This window comes from Podarcis bocagei (assembly GCF_964188305.1).
Source record: "Podarcis bocagei genome assembly, chromosome: 17".
Taxonomy (NCBI): domain Eukaryota; kingdom Metazoa; phylum Chordata; class Lepidosauria; order Squamata; family Lacertidae; genus Podarcis; species Podarcis bocagei.
In genome coordinates, this window is record NC_138143.1 from 9,079,777 (window position 1) to 9,103,389 (window position 23,613).

A 23,613-nucleotide genomic window follows, 5' to 3' on the forward strand; every position below is an offset into this window, starting at 1 on the left:
TCAAAGCCCAAATATTTGACCTTTTCTAAACATAACTGTGCCTTTTTCTGGGAAACTCGGTAGCCAGCTTCCCAGAGCAAGTGGAGCAGTTCCTCTGTACCTTCTTTACAGGTATCAAAATCCTTTGCTGCTAGTATAAGGTCATCTACATATTGCAGAACCACCTTTTCTCCAGGTATTGAGGGGTAACTTGTTAGATCCTTTGCCAAGGCAGTGCCAAATAAAGTTGGGGAATTTTTGAATCCCTGGGGCAATCTCGTCCAAGTTAGCTGGCCTTTTGTTCCTGTCAAAGGGTCTTCCCACTGGAAGGCAAATATAGGTTGGCTCTGTGGTGCCAGCCGGCAACAGAAGAATGCATCTTTCAAGTCCAATACAGTAAAAAATGTTGCTTCTGGTGGGATCAAACTCAGCAGGGTATATGGGTTTGGTACATTTGGGTGCAAGGTCTCGATAGCCTGGTTTACGAGCCTCAAGTCCTGCACTGGCCTGTATTCATCTGTCCCAGGTTTTCGAACAGGCAAAAGGGGTGTGTTCCATTCTGATTGGCAGGGCTTAAGCAGACCATATTTTAATAGGCGGTCCAAATGTTTCTGGATGCCCTCTGCTGCTCGCCGGGGTAAAGGATATTGCTTTACAGATACAGGGGTAGCCATAGGTTTTAAGGTTACTACAATTGGAGCTATATTCTTGGCCATTCCTGGTGGGCTATTTTCGGCCCATACTCCTGGTGGCACCTGTAGAGTTCGGAGGAGCTTGTTTAACTCTGTATCCAATGTGGGTTGGACTTGCAGGGCTGACATTAGGCGCCATGATTGTTCCTTAGGTACTGAGAGGGAAATTATTCCTGCTGCCTTTGATGGCAGTTTCATTTCTGGACCTCGAGGAGTGAAGGTGATTTGGGCCTGCAATTTGGACAGCATATCTCTACCTAAGAGAGGTATTGGACACTCAGGTATATACAAAAACTGATGGGTTAAACGATGTCCCCCAATCTGGCATTCCAAAGGTTGGAGGAAAGACCTCTTAGCTGACTGACCAGTGGCACTTTTAATGACTACACTTTTGGATGCCTTTTTCTGCAATAGTTCTGGGAGTACTGAGTATTCAGCCCCAGTATCAATCATAAAGTCTATTAAATGGCTTCCTAATTGGATCGTGACCGTGGGCTCCTGGAAGCCTAACTTTATGGAGTCCGGTCTTTCCTAGTCTTGGGTAAAATCCTCCTCTGCCAGTCCAATGACATTGTCCCTACTCCGTCCTTGTCCAGGTCTCTGATATCTTCCATCTCGGATCATTCCCCGTCCCCGTCCCTGGTTTCTTGGGCCGGAGCCTGGGCCTGGGCCTGGGCGTACTTCTTCCAACCTCAGGGGTTCAGGACACTCCCGCTTCCAATGACCCTCCTTCTTGCAATTTGCACATTGATTCCTTCCCAGTGGTGGATTCCTTCCCCGCCCTCTTCCTCCATTTAAGGGGCGGTAGTCTTGCTTCACTGCTGTGGCTAGCATTACCATCTTTTCCTTCTGCCACTTCTTCTTCTCTTGTTTCTCAGCCTCATCCCTATTCCGATAAACTCGGCGTGCAATGGCCATAATTTGGCTCATCAGCATCCCTTCCCATCCTTCGGATTTCTGAATTTTCTTACGAATGTCAGAAGCGCACTGGGCCACAAATGTAGCAGTAATCATTCTGCTGTTTTCAGGGGCTTCAGGGTCAAAAGGAGTCCATATACGATAGGCTTCTTGCAGCCTCTCTAAAAAGTCTCCTGGACTCTCATTTGGTTTCTGTTCTACTTCTGAGACTTTAGACATATTAGTGGGCTTCTGGCATGCCCTGCGGATACCTTGCACAAGCGTCTGGCGGTAGGTGGTAAGTCTGGCCAGGTGAATTACATTGTTTGGATCCCAATTAGGATCTTCCAAGGGAAAGTTGTCTTGGAGATGACGGTCAATATTATAAATATTTCCCACTCTGGCCTGCTCACGCAAATATATCTGTGCCTTTTCAATTATGTCTCTCCTTTCCTCAGTGGTGAACAGAGTATTCAGGAGCTGGCGGCAATCTGTCCAAGTAGGACTATGAGTATTTATTATTGAAGTCACCAAGTCCATCATAGCCTGAGGTTTTTCTGCAAAAGATGGGGTGTGTGTTTTCCAATTCATCAGATCTGTAGTCGTGAATGGAATATATTGCAGGGTCGAAGTTCGAGGTGGCCGTGGTCCGAGTTGCCCGTTAACCAGCACAGGCTCCTCAAGTGCATCAAATACTCTTCTGAGAGGGGCTACTACGTGATCTTTCTCTTCGCCTTGCTCTAGGGGCCTCAAATCATAGGGGATGGTATTTGTCCCAAGGCGTTCTTTTAGCAGCTTTATACGCCTGGCTGTATTGCTTGCTGACCGATTAAGGTCTCCCTGTAACTTCTGTAATAATTCTCTAGGACTTGGATGTACAGGGGTTTGGGGTAGGCAATCAGTTGTTTCACTAAAAGAGACTGTAGATGGAGTTCTACTGGGACTCACAGATGGAATAACCACTTCTGCTTGGGCTTTATTATAGGCCTCCAATGCCTCCTGAAGATATTTATCATAATCTATCAAGGAATCAAGTTCTGTGACTCCAGCCCCATTATTCATTCCACTTTCTTGCCTTGGGGTTACAACTGGTGGAGTGTTTGGATTAGGCTCCCTTCGATGTGGAGCATAAGGTGGAGGTGGAAGCAGCTCTTCCTCTGGTCCCTCAAAAATGGGTTTGAGTTTATTTGGCAAGATTCCTTTCCTAGCTTCGGCTTTTACAGCCAATAATTTGCATCGTTGGACTTTGCATTCCCTTATCCATGGAGGATTTTTATTTAATGTGCTCAGCCAGGAATCTATATATGAAAATTGTTCTGGGCACCCTCCAATTTCTTTGGCGATGTTAGACCAAAGTTTGCTTACTAAATTTATATCAAAGGTTCCTTGAGATGGCCATTCAGTATTTTGCTTCGGCCACTCTAATTCACATAACGTTCTCAGGCGCTCTGGCGTCATTTTGACTCCATACGCCCCTGAGAAGGCTTTCTTAAAATTATTTAACATACATTCAAGAGGTGTATTTTCCCCTTTTGAACCCCCAACTCCCATTGTATGGCCCTGTGAAGTATCCACTCAGTCACTCACACACACGCTTCGTGGGTTTCCTTGCCCAGATGGAGTCGCCTCACTGGGAACCGAAGTACTGCCCACTCCACACTCAGGTCAGCTACAGATTGCTCTGTACTTTCTCACACATACAATGCGTTAGATACTTCACCACACACTACCTCCCATTCTTCCCTTTTCCCCCACCAGATCACCATCTGATGTATCCAACCACCTAGCGTACTCAGTTCCCACTTACTGAGACGCAGAAGTTTGATCAAGACTTCTCTTCCTCCCAATTAATTGGAGGGCCAAAAATCCCTTTGTGCACTTACCCCTGGTTGGTTCCGTTTCCCCCCCGGTCCGTCGCCGCCAGTGAGCAGGGTATCAGACAGACGAGACTTCTGCGTTCCCCCTGGAAAAATTTACCAGTGCGCGCTTGGGTAAGCAGTTTAGAGATCCTCTCTCTTGTACCCTGCTCAGTAGAGCGAAGGGGCTGCGTTCCAGCAGACCACTTATCCGAGTCACAGGAGCACCATAAAATGTAGCACCCTGCTTGTGGTTAACGCTTAGCTGGAATGAAATATTCAACGCAGCAATAGAGAAATTAAAATAATTATTTATTTGTCAGACAAATAAATGAGAGGCACAGTGGTATATGGTTACCAAGCTCTGGCCTGGCTCCTGCCATTATGGCCAGCCCTTATATTCCCTTAATCCAGCCCCCCTTTGCTCCTCCTGTGGCTGCCTCTGTCCAATCAGCCTAGTTGGATTTCCTATTGGCTGATTGCTATATCCAATCCTAAAAGATACACCCACATCCTCCTGTCCTTATATGGAACACAAACAGCTATATATTGTTACATCTATAAATGACAAATAAGTAGTAATATATCTTACATGTGTCTCAACAAGGAATCTTAATTACCAGCTCACCTCTTGCCCTCCCTGCCCTATTGCCTTCTAAAACAAATGGTTAATCTTAAATTTTTATCTTCAAGGATCTTGAGTTTCACATCAACATTGAAAGATATCCTTCATTTGAAGGTTTCTAAACAAATGTCTGACAGCTAATATATCTGGACAGCATTTGATGGCGTCTTCCTGTCTGGCAGGGGGGCTAAACTGCTGGCTGACTTAATTCCAGGATAAATACAACTCTTCTAGCATTTGTTAAATCCTTTGCATAATTACATTTAAGCCAATATATTTAAGCTAATATATTTCATACATTATCATAGGTAACCTTTTAAAAAGAATAAGGCCTTTTTAAAGTAGAGAGAGAAAGGAAAAAAAGAACTCAGTTTAAAACAGTTTCAGAAGAAACCTCTTCAGTTTACATCCCCCCCTTCTCCAGCCAGCTGCTTTTCCCATTAGCTCTTCCTCAAACTCTCTCAGTTTAAGAAAGATACAGCTTTAAAAAGACTTCCCAAAAAAAGCCTCTCTTTCTGTGTCAGCTAGATGCTTCTCCCCATTTGCCTCTGGCCTTAGAAAATACAGCTCAAGGTTTAAGAGAGGCCCATGGTATCATTTTACTATTTGCCCATTCCTAATTATATTTATCTCTGCCTTTGTTATCTTCTGTAACATGTAGGGTCAGTGTCATTACTCAGTCTGTAATTTCAGCTTTTATGACTTTGAGAATTGCTTTCTGCTATCAATCAAAAGAGGCCCCTTTGTCTAGGAAAACATTACCAGTGTTTTCTTAAGCAGCTAGCCTTCTTGCCTGGCATGAAACGTTTGAAAATCTACTTTTGAAAATCTAAGCCCTCTTTAATATACAAGTCCTGATCAAACATTAATAAAATGCAGGCTTATGCCTGATGCCTCAACTATACATTGGAATCTGCTCTGGATCATCTGTGAGTAGAATTCCATGACATATCTAGCGATGGGCGCCCATTTATTTAAAGCTGGCATTAAGTCAGATATGGTGTTGAGGGCACTTCAGCATGACATTGTAGAAAGTAGTTTCGGCCTACCGTGGCGTCTTATATCGTTGTGTTTGTGTTTCATTGACATTTTTTGCTGGGTCGCGCTCCTCCCCTCAGCTCTTGCAACAAGCCAAGTTCAAAATCTAGCCACAGAGTAATAAACAATTATTTCCAGAGGGGGAAATATTAAGTAAAATATCATTTGTTCAAAGGAAAGCTGTACCTCTGCTGATCGTACTAAGAGTGCGCTGTCGTAGTCAATAGGGAAAGTAATAATCTCTCGACGTCCTGGCAGTTTAATAGAAACTGCCAGCTGTATCTCCTTATGGGTAGGGATGTCGATCTCATACTGGGCAAGAGCTTGGAAAACCATGACGGTTGCCTGAAACGGGAGGAAGAAGATGACACGTAAATAGGAAGCAACAAAAACAAACATGGAAAGTAGCGGCAGTTGAACATGTAATTTGGCCATCAGCCTCACCTAGTTTTCCCTGAAGTGATTAACCAGTGTCTGAACTGTAGCACCATCTGAGTCTACTGACTGTGGTGGGTACAGGGGTACATGGCTATAAGTGGAGCCCTCCCCCCCCCCATTTAAGATATTAACATGCCAAACAGAAAGGCTATGGTGGAAGCTGAACCCATTAGTTTTCAAAGTGTAGGAAATTATTTTGTATGGAGGTCACCCCACCAGCAATCTAAAGTGGTGTAGCCCAGATGCAGGCTGATCACTTCACTCAAAACTAGGTGCAAATGGAGGCTACAGTTCAGTTTTTAAGCAGAAGGGGAATAAAGCAAACAATCACCTGGGTTTGTCCATATGTCCCGTCATAATGCTTCTGCTTTGTCAGCCATTTGACTATGGGACCAACAGCATCAAATTTCCTCATTTTCAGCAAGGCCAGCAGAGCATAGGATGTGCCTTCGATGTTGTAGGTGTGAGCCTTATATTCCTCCCAACGATTCTTTCCTAAATACCAGCAATGAAATAGATCCTTGTTAAACAGATCCTGATGGGCGGATGAGCTCAATGTCCTAAGGACCCACCCAGTTCCCACCAGATTCCATTAAGAGATTATCAATGTACTGCATAATACATTATAAATTAAAAACTGCCTGTCACTTGCCTGCAAGCCTCCTCCCTCCCCCAGCCATTGGGCCAAGCTGCTATGATGAAGCATTTGTTTATGAACAAATTTACAACAGCTATGGAAGCGCAGAATTTTGAAAACCAGTGCAGGAAACAAAATATCTGTTTGTCATAGAATGGTAGAATTGGAAGGGATCCCAAGTGTCATCTAGACCATCCCCCTTGTTTAAAGGAAGAAGCCAGCAACCATTAAAAGACAGCCCTGAGGCTCATCCACACAAGCACAAACACCCACAACCACACAGCATTTCATCCACTCTTTTTCAGGCTTCACACACTGATTCCATAAACTTAGAGTCTGGGACTCAAACATTGCTTCTGCTCCTCGTCGGCCCATGCATCCCCTTCCAACAAGTAAAGCAAATGCAAAAAGTCCCTTTCCCCTCCGCTGTTGTATTTGGCTTCATTTGGCACCCACAACCACCACGGGGCCCTTTCCTTCTCTTGCTGCTCTGCAGACACAGCCTTTCCATTTCTCCCCAACAGCAGAAGGAACAAGGCTGCCAGGAGGGAGAGGGAAGGGTGCATGGAGTCAGGATACTTGGTACTCTGGAAAGCATTCCCAGTTCCCACAGGGCAGCCGCTTACGGGCTGCTTTTGGCCTGGCTGCTGCCACTGTCCTCCTTCCTAGAAGTCTTCTAAGCATCTCCTTACATGAGCAGCTCATCTTCAAAACCTGACCATGTTTTTTCTTGCATTGAGTGTGCTGCCGCAAACGTACCTCTTGATGCTTCCATGAGTACCTTGTCATCATTAAGCCTTCCTGCCAGGGCTAAAGCATAAGCCGTGAGGGCCACAGTGTAAGGTCTTTGCAACTTCCCATATTGTCTTAATAAATACTCAGAAGCTTTAGTGATGCTGCTCTCTAGAATCTGGGTAAAAAGGACAAAATATACACTGTAGGAGTGTTTGGGAGAACAACTGCAGACATTATGTATTTCATGCAAACGTAATGCAATAAAGCGCCAGGGGCTGCACTACTGAGCCCAGTCTCCTTTGGTTGAGAAAGCAAATTAGATTCAGGGAGCCTTTCTAAAATCTGTGTTATTTATAAATATACAAGCAGAGCACAGCAGGAGCAAATGGTCACTTCTACAAGCAGGAATCAGATCCTGATAGAGCGCTCCTGCCAGAATCTTATTTACAAATTTATCTTCCCACCTTTCTTACTACCAAAGAAATGGAAAAATGCAAAGCTGCTTACAAAAGTTAAAAGAAAAAAACCCATTAAATAACAAATAAAATAACACACAAACAGCAGCAACAATGGAGACCTCTCTCACCTCCCTGCCAGCCAAAACTCAGAGGGATGGGCAAAAGGGACTGTTAGGGGTGGACAGGTACTTACATTGACTTGATCCTTGCAGATGTCTTTGGACTCCAGCAATGCAATCAGGACGAAAGCTGTTAATGACACTTCTGGTTCAGCGCCCTTATAACCTCCCTGGAAGGAAGCAAGGGGGGGTGGGCAAGAACAATTGAATGTGTTTGGTTCACACAAACAGATCTCCTACCAAAAACATAGCTCAGAAGTACAGGCAGTGGGGTGGGGAGGAAGGTAGGGGAAGCAAGCCTGAACATACCAGAAATTTGACCACCTTAGAAAATTAAGAACCCAACGTATTTTAAAAGATGTCTTCCGCTTTCTCCCATCTTTTGCAGATTGCATATCCCCTGGGAAGCTATTTGCCTTGGTGGTTTGCACAACAATAGCACTGCAGAAAAGTAACGCAGTGGCAGCGGTAGGTAGGGGTGTGTCTCACCACCATGTCCTCTTTGTGAACCCCTCCATAAAGAACCTGGCCTGCAGGAAACTGTCATCGGACAAAAGGCTTGAAGGACCACCTGCCTGCAAGACAGTCTATTGTATTTTTACTGTTGTTAGCCGCTCTGAGCCTGGCTTCGGCTGGGAAGGGCGGGATATAAACAAAAAAATGTTGTTGTTGTTGTTGTTGTTGTTGTTGTTGTTGTTGTTGTTGTTGTTGTTGCTGACTGATTCTTCTGAATTAGGAACCAGAAAATACATGGATTTATTATCAGAAAGGACAAGCAGCTGAAAGAAAGCATACCACCATCTCTCTGTGCACAAACACAGATTATGTATCTAAGCCAGGAGAAGACCGCTTCTCCTAGTATGCCCAAACTTTTTTCAAAGAGGGCCAGATTTGATGAAGTGACCATTTGTGAGGGCCGACCAAAACTGTTGACCATTTTTTAGGATTGAAGCTGTGGAGCTTTTTTTAGGGTTGAACTTGTTGAGCTTGTTTGACCCCAAGAAATAAACTGCCACAGGGGCTGCATAAACAGACTTTAGACATGCCTGATCTAAGCAATGTGGATAGATAGATCAACATAGATCAGGTATTAGCTCCCTGCAGAGGCTATCAGATGTTAAGATTGGCAGAGGGGGCCTTCTTGATGGTTCTGCAGCCCCATACTGTTGTGATTATAATGGCTTCTTGTCCATCGCAACCTCACTTTCGTGCCAATAAAGGCATTCCTCCTTCACTGGAGGCTTTTAAGCAGAGGTTGGATGGTCAGCTGTGATGGATGCTTTAGTTGAGATTCCTGCATTGCTGTGGGTTGGGCTAAATGACCCTTAGGATCCCCTTTCAGCTTTACAGTTTTATGATTCTATTCACGTCAAGCACCATTAGAAGCAGAAAGAAAGCATACCTGCATCTCTCCATGGATCATAGGGGCATCTTCATGGAAAATTCCATCTGGTTTCTGCTTCTCCAAAATCAGCCACTTCACACCTCCACAGAGGATATTGTTGTTAATAGAAGATACTATTCCTGAAGCCATGGCAAAGATTTTTATGACATAAGCTGTTAACCTGCAGAGAATACAATGCATCAGCTCCACTATTAAACAGGAGTAACATGTTGGGCACCTTAAAGGCTAACAAATTAATTATGGGGCAAGTCTTTGAATTACAATGTACTTTATCAGATGCATGAAGTACTGTCCTGCACTGAAGTTATACATATGTTAAAGGGAGCAAGTTGAGTGGATATGTGCTTAACAACCAGCGATTGTGCACATTCCCCAGACTTCATTGAGAATGTTCGCAATATCTACCCATGAAGAGCTAACTTGTGCACACCATCGTACCTACGGGACTGCTTTTCCTAGTATGCCCCACGGAGGACCTTAAGGTCTGCAAATAATAACACCCTGAAGATCCCAGGCCCCAGGGAAATTAGACTGGCCCCGACCAGAGCCAGGGCCTTTTCGGCCGTGGCCCCAGCCTGGTGGAACGCTCTCTCACAAGAGACAAGGGCCCTGCGGGATTTGACATCTTTCTGCAGGGCCTGCAAAACGGAGCTGTTCCACCAGGCCTTTGGTCGGGGTTCAGTCTGATTCTTTTCTTTCTGTATAAGAACAAGCATTAAAGAGGCCTCCTAGCCCACTCACAGGTCCTTTATAAGACCAGTGGTAACAGTTGGCCTAGAAGAATATTAACCACTCCCAATTTTACCCGTGGACTGCCCTCTGTCCAGATTTTAATTTGCTCTGAAGTAATTTTAAGATGTATTTTAATTAATTGATTGCCTGTTTTTTTATGTTCTTTGTATACTGTGTTAGTTTTATGATGTTAGCCGCCCTGAGCCCGGCTCTGGCTGGGAAGGGCGGGGTACAAATAAAAATTTATTATTAATTTATTATTATTATTATTATTATTATTATTATTATTATTATTATTATTATTATTTCCCAATCAATACATATAAACTCCAAAAGTCCTTGGGCAACTGAATTTTGTATATTCTGTAGTCATAATGCATATTCTCCAACAGGCCTCTCTGAGTTGCCGCATTTTGCACTTGCTTGCAGACCAACTTCAAGGGCAGCCCCACATAGAGTGCATTGCAGTAATCCAACCTGGAGGTTACCAGCACATGGACAACAGCGATCAAGTTATCCCAGTCCAGAAATGGCTGTATCTATCTTACAAGCCTGAAGCTGATAACAGGCACAACTAGCCACTGTGAGATGGATACAGCAATGGACCTGTTATCTGGACCCTCAAACAACCCACCCGTAGCCCCTTCATCTTCCCAAGATTCATTGCCAGTTTGTTGGCCCTCATCCAACCTACCACTGTATCCAGGCAGCAGTCCGAGACTTACATGGCCTTTCCTGATTCAAATGTTACAGAGAAATAGCTCTGTGTGATCTGTGTTCTGATTTCCTAATCTCCCAACCGCTTCACATACATGTTAAACTGGCGGCTGAACTATTGGAGCATTGCAATGTGCTTTACATGGGGGCTGTCTCTGAAAATGGTTCAGAAACTTCAGTTAAGTGCAAATTATGGCTGTTTGCCAGTTGCCAGGTTCTACATCAACATATCATATAACCCCACTTATATGAGTGCACTCAACCCTTGGAAATTCACCTGAGACCCTTCTCTCTCTGGGCCCTTCTTCTAAGGGAGACTCAGAGGTTAATGACAGAGAGGGCCTTCTCAGTGGTGGCTCCCCATCTGTGGAACATCTTTTTGGCATCAGGTAAAAGCTTATTCCCCCCCCCCAAGGCTTTTTATGGACTGAGCTGATTTTGTCTGTTGTCAAATGTGCTGTTATATCTTCTCCTGGCTGTAGTGTATTCATTGGTAAAAGATCCATAACTAGGCCTGAATCCAGATTGTAATGGGGGGAAGAATCAGTTTCATTTAAGAGTACTTGCACTTTTTTCATCACAGCCTTTACAGTCACTTTCCCTCCAACATTTCTCCGAAGAAAATAAGGACGTCCTATTCTATTATTAATAATTATTGATTTGTTTTTGTTGTTGTTGTTAATGCCCCACCCATCTGACAGGGATGCCCCAGCAACTCTGAGCAGCTGCCAACATACATTAAAACATAACAAGACATTAAACATTAAAAAAAAAAATCCCATACAGGCCTGCCTAGATGTCTTCTCAAGGTTGCATAGTTACTTAACTCCATACCCCCCAACATTTCTCCAATGAAAATAGGGACATCCTAAGGAAAAACGGGACATTCCAGGATCAAATCAGAAACTGGGATGCCTTTTGTAAATCTGGACTGTCCCTGGAAAATAGGGACATCGGGAGGGTCTGCTCCCTCGATCCACCAGGTCATATCCAATTAGAAAGTTTTAATAAGCCAAGAGAGGCAACAATTGAGGAGACATTATCGGCTGCATTGCTGAAAGGACCTTGCCCATGTTATCAGGCTACAATCAACATCTGGAAAGCTCATCCGTGATATATACTGCCATATGAGTACTGCCTTTACCAAGTGCTGCTTTTGAGGTTTTTAAAGGCAGCGTAGGAGTGGTCTTCTTTCTTGTACGTCATCTGCTGGGTATAACCTAGAAAGGAAGGAAGAGAAACAGAACTCTGAAATGCTGCTTCAGCAGCTTAGACTCGGGGTCAGCAAGGCTTAAGCAGCCTGGTCTGCTTCACTCCCCCGGAGATCTCTCCGCAGGCTGGATCACGCACGTGCATTCCTGTTAAGTTGTGGGTGAACATATCAGACAACACAGCGATCCTTCAGACAGCTCTTGTTTATTCACAGGCCAGAACAGAACTGAACTGAAGGGTTCAGCCAACCTACTTAGATAGAGCTCAACTACAAAGCAACAGTAACAACTTTCTATAACTATCCAATCACTGAACGTCGCTTTCAATTCCTTATTTGCATATGCGGACCTGAGGGAAAATTATCTACAGTATCCCCCTGCTGGCCCAGGGTGAGAACTTCAGTACATAACCATTCCGGCTAGAGGAGGCGTCTGCATGTGCGCGCGCATGCGTAGACGCTATTTCCAGCACGGAGGAGGCGTCTGTAGCTTCCTATTGGTTGCAGGAGCTTCCTGCAGCTGATAGGAAGCCCCGCCAGCGCCGCAGAAGTGAGTCCTCGAGCGCAGCAGCAGGGTTTGGGGGCGGCTCGGGGGGCCGGTTAAACGACCCCCGTGGGCCGTATTTGGCCCCCGGGCCTTAGGTTGCCGACCTCTGGCTTAGACAAATGCATCTAGACAGGCAACTGGCACTCGCCCTGCGCAGAAAGAAACTTTGCTCCACACCCCTTTTATTTAATTGCTGCACTGCCTCATCTGCTCTTCCTTTGCATATGCCTTTTTCCTTGTGTCCTTTTCAGCTTTCCCTTCTGGTCTCTTGGTAGCTTCGGCAGAACACCAGTTGAGGAACAGGGTTGCTTTGCCTCATCAAGATCTTAACACAGAGCAGAATAGGCACCGCCACTATGAGGCATAGGCAGTTGAGAAATGGGCAGTTTCCTTCTTGTTATCTTAAGATTCTCCTGATGAGAAAAAAGGGAGATGGAAATTCCTAACCTTATAAATGGGTATGGAGGCAACTCAAGTAGCCTTTAGAAATTTCTCAGAGGCCATTACCAGTGGGTACCCATTCTTCAATAAAATTTTATCAGTGCTTTTCTCTGGCGGGGTGCAGGGGGACGCGTACCCCTAAACATTTTGTGAATCTAAGGGAGAAGAAACTAAAAAATTTAGTTTCTTCTCTATCACAGTGAATCGTCAGTTCTGTTGCTACCGCCGATGGTGGCCTCATTTCCTGTCACAGTGTTTCCTGAGTCTCAGACGAAAGCAAGCATTTAATGTGTGAATTAGGAGTTGGAATCTAGCAGAGGAATCGGGAAGATGTTAGTGCACACAACCTCATGCCAATGTGGAAGTTAGTGTGAGCTGTTAGCTGTGCAATATGAGGTAAAACATGTACTTTTTGTCCATTTACTGTATTTATTTTTCCCAATTTGAACTATAAAATGGTGGTTTTCTTGAGTCAAAATGAGAGTATCCCTAAACAATTTTTTAGAAAAAAGCACTGATGATGATGATGATTCAGCCCTGAAGATCTCAGATTAGCCCACAAGATAAAAAATACAGGATAAAAGCACAAAATAAATAGTTAAAACAGAAACAAAACAATAACCTTCCCTCCCACAAACATATTTCAAAGGCTGTAGAATATTAATCAGCCCAAGGCCTGGTTGAAGAGCAACATTTTCGCCTGGCGCCTAAAGATGTATAATTAAGGCGCCAGACAAACCTCCCTGGGGAGAACATTCCACAAATGGGGAGCCACTGCAGAAAAGGCCTGTTCTCATGTTGCTGCCCTCTGGACCTCACATGAAGGAGGCACACAAAGAAAGGCCTCACATGATGATTACAGGGTCTGGGGTGGTTTTTATGGGGAGAGGCTGCCTGAAACCTGTTGCAAGTTCTGTGGGACTCTTGATCTAGGAGGGTCCTGAACTCAATGTTTCTATGGATGAACAACTCAAGAAGCCATGGACAGACCCTTGCACGAGCTGGAGGAGGAACAGCTCTGGAGACACCCAATTGTCTTACCTTGCATGATCTGATTGACTGCATCGGAGCGGCGATCCATCCCAAGCTTCTCCCACTGCCCTGTGGTGTCGAGGTAGTGGGTGGCAATAACCGATGGCGTCATGGTGATCATGTTCTGCTCCCCACAGCCAGAGGGCGTTACAATGAGGTGCTTCAGTTTGGTCCCATCAATGGAGTCTTCAACAATATGAGCCACAGGGTCTCCTGGCCACAAAAAGAATGATAGCAGACATGTGAGCCCAAGTATGCAGTAGGAACTTGTTGTCGGAACCTGCGTTCGACTGAGCGACTCCTCCGGAATCGCCCTCCGACATGATTAACGACCTGAGCCTTTGATGAGACTCCAAGCACGTTCCCCATTATGCAGAGTTTCAAAGCAGCAGAAGTGACGAGAAGTTTGAGCTACATTGCTAGCTTTTATTGCTAACTACGCAGACAGAAAAGAAAATACATCCTCTCTCTGTGAGAGCAGAGAGCAACTGGAAAAACAAAGGAACAGGAAACCAGTAACGTCACATCCATCTCCCGTGAGACTGCCAACAGTATGGAATCTCTGGAATGTAAACAGAGTCTTGTGACTCCAAGAACTGCACAGTGGCAACAAACAGAAACTAACACTTGTGTGGGTTGCAATCTTAGCCTTGCTGGATTGTAAGTGTGGGAGATAAGCAGTCAAATTTAACCATGCACTTTCTTGCTAGTTAGCATGCGAATGGGTTATAACCACAGAGCTGCGTTGCTGATAGGCAGACTCAGGCCATAGAAAGGCAAGTGGTAGAGAAGGCTCTGTGTGATATCATTTCCCCCTCCTCTCCTGGGAGGAAAGAAAAAACAATGAAGTATTTACTGCTCCCCTCTCTCTATTTAATCAGCAATGGAGACAGATGTCTTCCCACTTGCTCCAGCATTAGGCCCATACCTGAAGCTGTTATTGCTGTAAACACAAGTATTTTATTTTTACTGCTGCTGTTTCTAAGGACGAATGCTGGACTGTGAGTAAACTGTAAGCTTTAAACTTACATTTCAGTCTGTAACCTGTTTCTTTGACATTTGGGGCAACATAGTGGGAGATCAGCCCAGTGGCTAATTCCTATGCTTTCAATTAAACCACAGGAGATGGGATTTAAACTCTGCTCAGCCTCGTGCTATTAAATACAAGTGGTAAGCTGATCCTTTCTGTCTGCTAACACACACACACACACACACACACACACACACACGGGTCTGTAGGGGAATAAAATACAGTTAATTATATTCCCTCACCTACCTAATAAAACCCGCCAGTAAGTACGGACAGCTCTTTTCAGACTTGCCTCCTTCTTCCAGCTAGTTTTCTTTTCTGCCGGCCTTGTCCCCTTTGCATCAAGCGCTGGTATAATTAGCTTCCAAGCCTAATTCAAGGTTTATTCCCTTGAAAGCCTTAAAGCTTTTTTTCCCACCTGCCACACTCACTGAGATCAGCAGAGAAGGCTCTGCCTGCTGCATGGTCTATCACATCAGAAATTCTCGGAGGGCTTGCCCCAGGAGCATATTCCTGGGGCTGGTGGGTTGCTGCAGGGGGCAAGTCAGGGTGGGGTTTTGATCATTTTCAGTTCTGCAAGCCTAGGCTTCTGCATGTTGAAGCACACTAATGGTCAAAAAGTGTATTTCTGAGGTTTATATGAAGGAAAGCTACTGCATATCAACCTAAGCAAGTTGGGCTTCCTTTTTCTGGTTATTTGGCTATCATCTTTGATAGAATACAGGTAACTGAACACACTTTGTTACATTCTTCATTAAATTATCTTTCCATTGATATATAATTTTAGGGTATTCCTCCAAAAGAAAGTGGTGTTATGAGCCATCAAACCTCAGAAATACACTTTTCCCAAAAGGTTTCCACAATTTTGGCCACTACTATAACTAGTGCTTACCTTGAAGAGTAATTTTGGTCTCAGGTTCTGTACCAGGAATGATATCTTCTAAACTCCTAGCTTTGACCTGATGTTCCTGGACTCCATCTGAAAAAAGGGAGGAAAAAGAGGAAAATTACAAGGAGGCAGAAACATGAGTTGCTTGTTGCTTCCATAATTAAACTGTTTTAGTTTTGCTTTTCCACATCCATTTCTAAAAGTGGCGTTAAACCAGAAGTTATACGCAGGAACTTCATAGAAAACTAGGAGGGTGTTCACACATTATATTCTGTGTACCTACTATACGTGTACAACAAAGCCCTGTCAGGGCATTATCAAGCTAAGAGGGAACATGGGTATAGAATGGCAATGGATTTAGTCAAACTATCTGTCCATCCAGCCCAATGTTACCACCTTCTCTGGCACAAGTCTTTCCCTATCACCTGCTACCTGATCCTTTTAACTGGGAGCTCCATGGACAGTTCCTGGGACGTTCTGCGTGCAAAATATGCCCTGGAGAGTTAAGTCCAGTCAAAGGCGACTGTGGGGTTGCGGCGCTCATCATACTTTCAAGTCGAGGGAGCCGGTGTTTGTCCACAGACAGCTTTCCGTGTCATGTGGCCAGCAGGACTAAACTGCTTCTGGCGCAATGGGACACTGTGAAGGAAGTCAGAGCACACGGAAACACCATTTACCTTCCCGCCGGAGTGGTGCCTATTTATCTACTCGCACTGGGATGCTTTCGAACTGCTAGTTTGGCAGGATCTGGGACAGAGCAATGAGACCCCTCGTTATGGGGATTTGAACCGCCAACCTTCTGATCAGCAAGCCCAAGAGGCTCCGTGGTTTAGACCACAGCGCCACCCACATCTGCTCTACCATGTTTGTACCACCACTTCACAGCTGGTGCTACAAACACACTTGCCACCAAACTGAATGCTGGATCAGTAAGTGAGTCAGTCCTCCGAGGTCTTGCCAGGAGTGCTGCCTGATGTACAGACACACCACATAAGTGTGATTTTGCATAAGCGCTCATCTTACTTTTTGCGTTTTTAACTTTCTTTAGGGATTGGCAGGAGGTGGGATAGTGTATGTACTATTACCTTCCATCACAGTGGTACCTATTAATCTGCCAGCGAGCTCCTCCCCTTACATAGAGATGCCTTCCTCTGGGCTCAGAACAATCTCCACAAGAGAAATGAACTCCCGTCTGAAATCTTCTAGACAAAATGATACCCGTTTTCCCTTGTAAGCAAATGAAAGAGCTGGGCAACAGAGATGTGGTTTTCCAAGGGTGAAGAAAAAGAAGGAAAAGGGAAGCTGAAGAATGAGTGTTACCGCTGTTCCCTTGCGTAGCAGGATCCAGCTCAATTACAGTCACAAGTTTTCTCTGTATCCCTTCAGGCTGGGGCAAGAAGAAAGAACAGAATGAGTCTCACTGCAAATATTACTTAACATAGCAGCAAAGAGCAATTCAAAAAGGCAGCAGGACAGGGCAAACATATGCATCAGATCCATAGCTGTCAATTTTCAGATTTGAAAATAAGGGATCAGCAGCCTCGCCTGTCCCGGAGACAGTCTACGGGGTATCTAACAATTCAGGATAGCAGCAGGAAGCAGCGGGAAACGGTGCTGGAATAATGGAATTTCCCGCAAAAAAAGGGAAGGTTGACAGCTATGATCGGATCTAGCTTCTGTTGCAATATGACTCAGCTAAATGTTTGTGCCTGAATATAACACAGGAATAGGTTCAGGTCAGCCCCATAAATCCCCAGTAGCTAAGGCATTGTAGCAATCCTGGGTTGGGGTCCATAGTCCCTCATCCATAGGCAGCACCAACCTGTCCTTAATGGTGCTTTGCCACCACAGCTGGATAGTCACAAATTCCATTCTGTCAACTCTTAGGTCAGCCCTGATGCCATAGGAAGCCCACCTGTGTCCTAGCAAGCTGACAGCAGTGGCAGAGGAAGGGGGCGGGGGGGCGGTCCACCCTGGGTGCCATCTCTGAGGGGGGTGACAAGAAGGCACCCTGTGGGGGCCTTTCCCCACTGCCGCCAGGCATGGTATTGTGAGCCACCACCATCGCCCCGCCGCAGTCGCATGTGGAGGATCCTCCGCTCGCAGCTGCACCCTCCGCCGCCGTTCCCATGGCACTCAAGCGGCACCTGGCGGTGCATGCACAACAGTGCTACATATGGCACATGCATGCACCCTACTTACTGTGCACATGCATGCATCACCGGGTGGTTTGTCCCGCCCCCAATACCCGGCACTGGGTGCCGGTTCTCCTTGCTTTGCCCCTGGCTGACAGAGCCCATCAGGAGAAGGGAGAGAGCTCTTTTCAGACCCTGTGGCACTTGTGAAAAGCATGCTCCTCTACGGGAGTAATCTAAATTTGGGAAATCCAAATGGCACACCCTACAATGCACTCTTTCTTTCTCTCTCTCCAAGGTTGCTCCTGTTTATTTACAACTCATTTTCTATACCTCAGCTCGGCCCAGTATACCTGAAAGAGCGTCTCCACCCCCATCGTTCTGCCCGGATACTGAGGTCCAGTGCCGAGGGCCTTCTGGCGGTTCCCTCATTGCAAGAAGCAAAGCTACAGGGAACCAGGCAGAGGGCCTTCTCGGTAGTGGCGCCTGCCCTGTGGAACGCCCTCCCATCAGATGTCAAAGAGATAAACAACTACCTGACATTTAGAAGACATCTGAAGGCAGCCCTGTTCAGGGAAGTTTTTAATGTGTGACATTTTAATGTATTTTTAATCTTTGTTGGAAGCCGCCCAGAGTGGCGGGGTACAAATAAATTATTATTATTATTATTATTATTATTATTATTATTATTATTATTATTATACCACCCCTTCCCAAAGGCTAAGAGTGAGTAAAAACCTCCTCAGTCTCCAAACTAAATGCCCAGTTAAACTGAAACTCTTCCATGCCTACTCTACCCCTAGCTGCAATTGGCCATGAGAGAAATAGAAGCCATGGATGCCTAGCTTAGAAGGAAGCTATCTCATTTCCTCACTCCTTCTCTCAAGGAGGAGTGACTCCAGGTGCCCTCAGTTCTAGAGAGCAAACCCCCTTGAGTGTAACTTGAAGCCATTGGTTGAGGTCCTACCCTCCAGGGCAGGAGAAAACAAACTTCTTCCCTCTTCCACGTGACAGCCCTTGAGGTATTTGAAGTTGGCTATCATATCTCCTCTCGGTTTCCTCTTTTCCAGACCCAACGCTCAGAACCATTCCACATAAATAAGGCTTGCTTTCCAGACCCTTGATCATCTTAGTGGCCCTTCCTCTGCAACAACTTGTCACTTACCACAACCTTCAGCTTCTTCTTCACGCCGTCCGCAGCACCTCCCAAGGCAGCAGCTTTGACCTCAATGTCATGTTGTCCCAGCTTTAGTGGAATGACCACAAATGGCACTGCCCTGGAGGACTGGCCTCTAATAGTGAGCATCTGTTGGTATTTTTCCTTGGCAGTGGAGGCGCTGCAGAAGGCTGGGTTGTGTATCAGCTCCACCCGCACCTGAGGAGAAAACAGAGAATGAAGTGATCCATTATAATGAGGGGGTGGGGATTATTCAGCCTGTGATTGGGTGGGGGGAAAGTATGTGTGCTTTAATGACAGGAAAGGTCCTTGCAAACAGCCTCTTCAAACCAGGGGTCAGCAAACTTTTTCAGCAGGGGGCCAGTCCACTGCTCCTCAGACCTTGTAGGGGGCCAGACTATATTTTTTTTGGGGGGGAATGAACGAATTCCTGTGCCCCACAAATAACCCAGAGATGAATTTTAAATAAAAGCATGCATTCTACTCATGCAAAAACACTAGGCAGGCCCCACAAATAAGCCAGAAATGCATTTTAAATAAAAGGACACATTCTACTCATGAAAATACACTCTTATTCCTGGACCGTCCGGGGGCCAGATTTAGAAGGTGATTGGGCCAGATCCAGTCCCTGGGCCTTAGTTTGCCTACCCGTGCTTCAAACGCTACATCTATGCCAATAGAGAACAGTGGGAAATTTACCAGCACACAGCCATCTCCAAAATCTTGATTGGGCTGCTTCCTCTCGTATACAGAAAGCAGCTGGAACAGGGCATTTGACAAGCTCCTCTCCAGCAGCAGAGGTCCCTCGCTTTGGCTAGCTGTTTGAGCTCAAGTTTAAGCACAATCCAGATAAGTCTGTTCAGAGAAGATTCTCCTTCTGAATGGCTGGTGTACGTGTAACTCTGCTATGGAAGCTGGAATAATTTTATTTTCTTATCCCCTGTCTAGGATACATGCTTTTCTGTTCCAGGCCCATTGCAGAGGAGTGTTCAAGCTCCGCTTTCCCCAAGACTTGCCCTCCTGCTATTTTGTTTGCCAACTCCCTGATCAAAGGACCATCCAGTGGGAACGTCTCCCTCATGAAGCAGGGCCATGCTTTAGCTTCCAACTAGGAGGCACCCAAAGGCTCCAGCTGCCAGATCCTTCACACCAGGAGTGAGTGGGGGACCTTTCCCCTCTGGGAGATGGAGAGAGGATTAAATCTGTAGATTTAGATCTAAACATCCTATCCCAAGTGTGGGGGAGAAATACAAAAGTAATCTGGTTGTGAAGCCTTCTTAGCAGAGTAAAACACTTATAAGTTTTTAAAGCTTTGGTAAGAGGCAATTGGGGACACGGGTGGTTATGTGGTCTAAACCACAGAGCCTAAGGCTTGCCAATCAGAAGGTCGGTGGTTCGAATCCCAGCGATGGGATGAGCTCCCATTGCTCGGTCCCAGCTCCTGCCAACCTAGCACTTCGAAAGCACATCAAAGTGCAAGTAGATAAATAGATACCACTCTGGCAGGAAGGTAAACAGCGTTTCCGTGCGCTGCTTTGGTTCACCAGAAGCAGCTTAGTCATGCTGGCCACATGACCCAGAAAAACTGTCTGCGGACAAGTGTCGGCTCCCTCAGCCAGTAAAGCGAGATGAGCGCCACAACCCCAGAGTCATTCGCAACAACTTAACTGTCAGGGGTCCTTTACCTTTTATTAATAGGCAATTACACCTTTTTATCCCTTCTGTTTGCAGTCTATTGACATCCCCTTCTTCACCTCCATTGCAGAGAATGAACCACACATTTTTTTGGCAACGTCAAAGGAAAGCAGGGTTTACTTACATTTCAATGCAGGCAGCACATACAGTAAAGTAATGTGCCAAAAAAAAAATACTTGTTATAGTAAAATAAAAGCTGGTAGTCTTAGCTCCTGAAAGCAGGAGCTTTAGCCATGGACGTCTGGTCAGCTTGGAAGCATGGTGGAAAGAGCGTCTCATAAAAGGCAGAAGGAAATACAAAGGATTGTCTCCTTTGCTGCAGAATTCCTGACCAGAGGAAGCAAAGGAAGTGACCACACACAGGAGGAAGCTCAAGAACTCTGTGTGCTTGTCCTTTGCATGACTAGCAAAACATGCATTTGTGATTTCGGCTGCGTACCCCACATCCCCTGCTGATGGCTCTTTGGTAGCGGCATGTCAAGGATGTGCAAGGCCAAAGCCAACAATAAGCTCTGCCAAAGCAAAGTGGGGGGGTTGCCCCTTTTCTCTCTCTCTCCACTGTTCCCTTTTCTGCTTGCTCTTCTGTCATCCCGTTTTCTTTCTTTCTCTGCCGGCCACTTCCCCCCTCCTCATAACCCAAATGAAAGTAAGCTGACAGCTGTGTGAAATTAGATGGACACAAGTAACACTTGGGGACACGGGTTATCCACACTTTCTTTATATTTATAACATGTTTCCTGAACCCAAAGAGTGCTCAGTTCTTTTGCACAGATGTGTGTGCACTTCGTTCCAGCAGCAACGCCTCATTGCAATGCAAATCCACGCTTACAGTGAGGCATTGCTGCTAAACCCACTGAAGGCCACAATCCCTGGCTCAGCAGGTTTAGGAGCAATGCCTCATTGCAACTGTGCGCCACAGTCTGGGTCGTAGGCGGCAGGAGTCCAGGCCTGACCCTCCGGGACCAGGGTGTGGGTGGTAACAATGGTACGATACAATAATCTTTATTGTCATTCTCCCATACAGAACAACGAAATTGAAAATCTACATCAGACATTCAGAAACCAACAAGCCTGCTATGCCAGCCTGGTTAGCCCCCTAAAAACTCTAATACCCCATAATTAAATACAATATACCCTGATAGAGACTACCTTACACTGCATTTAAAACCAAAATCACATTTGAATAGAAACTGTTTCTCAGGCGGCTAGTCCTAGTCTTTATAACCCTGCACCTTCTTCCAGAAGGCAGAAGCTGAAAGAGATCGTGATAGCAGTTCAATGGAGAATGGAAAGTCGATAAGGCTGGAACGCAGAAACAGAAATAGGATCAGGAATTGGAACAAGGACAGGAGTGCTGGAGCAAGATCAGGAGCGAAAGCAGGAACTGGTAACAGCAGAGTGTGAACCACATTGCTGTGGCAAAGAACCAGGGGGAAATGCTGTCCTTATATACTCCTTTTAGGCTTGCCTCCAGATGCTACACATCTCCTGATCTGGCCACCAGTGGCATAGCGTGGGTTGTCAGCACCCGGGGCAAGGCAAGTAATTTGCGCCCCCTAACCCGTGGATTTGCGCCCCCTAACCCGTGGATTTGCGCCCCCTAACCCTAACCCCCAGATGTTGCACCCGGTGCGGCCGGCCCCCCCTGCACCCCCCACGCTATGCCACTGCTGGCCACACATGCCAGGCCGCACCCGACTCCCCCAAGACAAGCACAGCAAGGAGTCCTGCAACTTCCCACTGCGCTCAGGGCCTGGCCCCTGCAAATACTTACAGTACTCCTTACAGTGTGGATTTGCAATGCAATTTCCCTGCAGCTGGACTGAAGTGTGCACACATAACAAACAATGCCAGAGCAAGTTACAGTGTAAAAATAAACAGGCAACGCACAATTTGTGTAAAACCAATTAAGCATGAAATCATCAACATCAAATGCTTCTGCCAAAAGCTTGCACTTACTCTGAGATCCCGCCTCCTATAGTTGTAGAGAACAGCTCTGATCTCCACCTGTTCATTCCTCACTACTGAATAGGGTAGCCGTAGATCGATGAAGAAGTTCTTCCTGACAGTTATCTCGTAAGGGTCAGCCACGCAGATCCCTGCAAGGTGGGCCAACAGGGAAGGAAGCAGGTTGAAAAATCAAAAGAACTTGAACAGTGCCCATCCTAGATTTTTGTCAAGGCAGAGTGTGGCCTGGCATCATCTCCCCAGCCCGTCTCCCACCTGCTCTTCTTCACCTTTTGTGTCTGAAATGCTCACAGCCAGCACCTCCCAGGTGGTGATTGAATCCTTCAGGTAAACAGGTATTGTTTTGGATGAGATCCTAGGAACAACGAGAAAGGTCACCATGTCATACCTGAGTGCAGCTGCTACACAGGGAACATAATGGATAAGCAAATATCTGTTGGTGGCTAAGATCATGCATGTGTATTGGGTGCTATGTAAAAAAAAATTACAAAAAAAAATTACATATATTATCATATCAGTAGACATCAGAATGGAATGTAGACTTGTGCAAAATAAATCAGTTGCTGTGGAATAGAAAATACCCATTGAAAATGTGAATAGATATTGGAATGGATTGAGGCATGTTCGGTCATCTCTGTTCTTCCATATGTTGAGGTGATCAATCCATGTTTTATTTGTTCCAGCTGACCAGAGTTTGGAGGAGTTCCATCCAGGTTTTACCTAAAGCTCTAGGGACCAAGCAGGGGTGGAGGAAGGGGGGTGCAGTGGGTGCGGTCCGCCCCGGGTGTCACCACTGAGGGGGGTGACAAAATGCCAGGCAGAACTCAGCGTCATGCCTTCAGCGTGCCCAAGAATTGCGGTGGCTTGGGTGCGCGCAGGCTCTGTGCTGTCCAAATGGTTCGCCTGCTGCCTCCCCCCAGCTGTAGGGTGGCTGAGTGGGAGGAGGCAGGCACTCTGGAGGCCTCGCGGTGCGCCCCACCCCATAGGCGGCTTGCCCTGCCCTCGCCCTGCTCCTGGGTGTGCCACCCCACACGCCCGAACGGCTTCCTCCTCCGCTGGGACCAAGCTCTGAGACAGCCAAGACCATACCAGTACAATTCTGGTGGGCTTTCCTCATGCCTCATGTGTATTTGCTCTGAACCAAGTGTTTTAGCCACCATC

At 46.0% G+C, this 23,613-nt stretch overlaps 1 protein-coding gene across 2 annotated transcripts in view; it reads right to left on the bottom strand.

The window, feature by feature from the left end:
- Positions 1–23,613, bottom strand: part of LOC308576475 (A.superbus venom factor 1-like) — a 63,931-nt gene that overhangs the window by 16,943 nt on the left and 23,375 nt on the right. For both annotated transcript variants that reach the window (XM_081175843.1, XM_081175842.1), the window contains exons 19-30: positions 22,722–22,807; positions 22,444–22,583; positions 18,778–18,987; positions 16,798–16,864; positions 15,481–15,567; positions 13,568–13,771; positions 11,473–11,548; positions 8,877–9,039; positions 7,549–7,644; positions 6,922–7,072; positions 5,857–6,020; positions 5,274–5,432 (exon numbers count right to left, since the gene is read on the bottom strand). In XM_081175843.1, the coding sequence (XP_081031969.1) occupies positions 5,274–5,432; positions 5,857–6,020; positions 6,922–7,072; positions 7,549–7,644; positions 8,877–9,039; positions 11,473–11,548; positions 13,568–13,771; positions 15,481–15,567; positions 16,798–16,864; positions 18,778–18,987; positions 22,444–22,583; positions 22,722–22,807 (1,603 nt within the window). The remainder of the gene's footprint in view (positions 1–5,273; positions 5,433–5,856; positions 6,021–6,921; positions 7,073–7,548; positions 7,645–8,876; positions 9,040–11,472; positions 11,549–13,567; positions 13,772–15,480; positions 15,568–16,797; positions 16,865–18,777; positions 18,988–22,443; positions 22,584–22,721; positions 22,808–23,613) is intronic.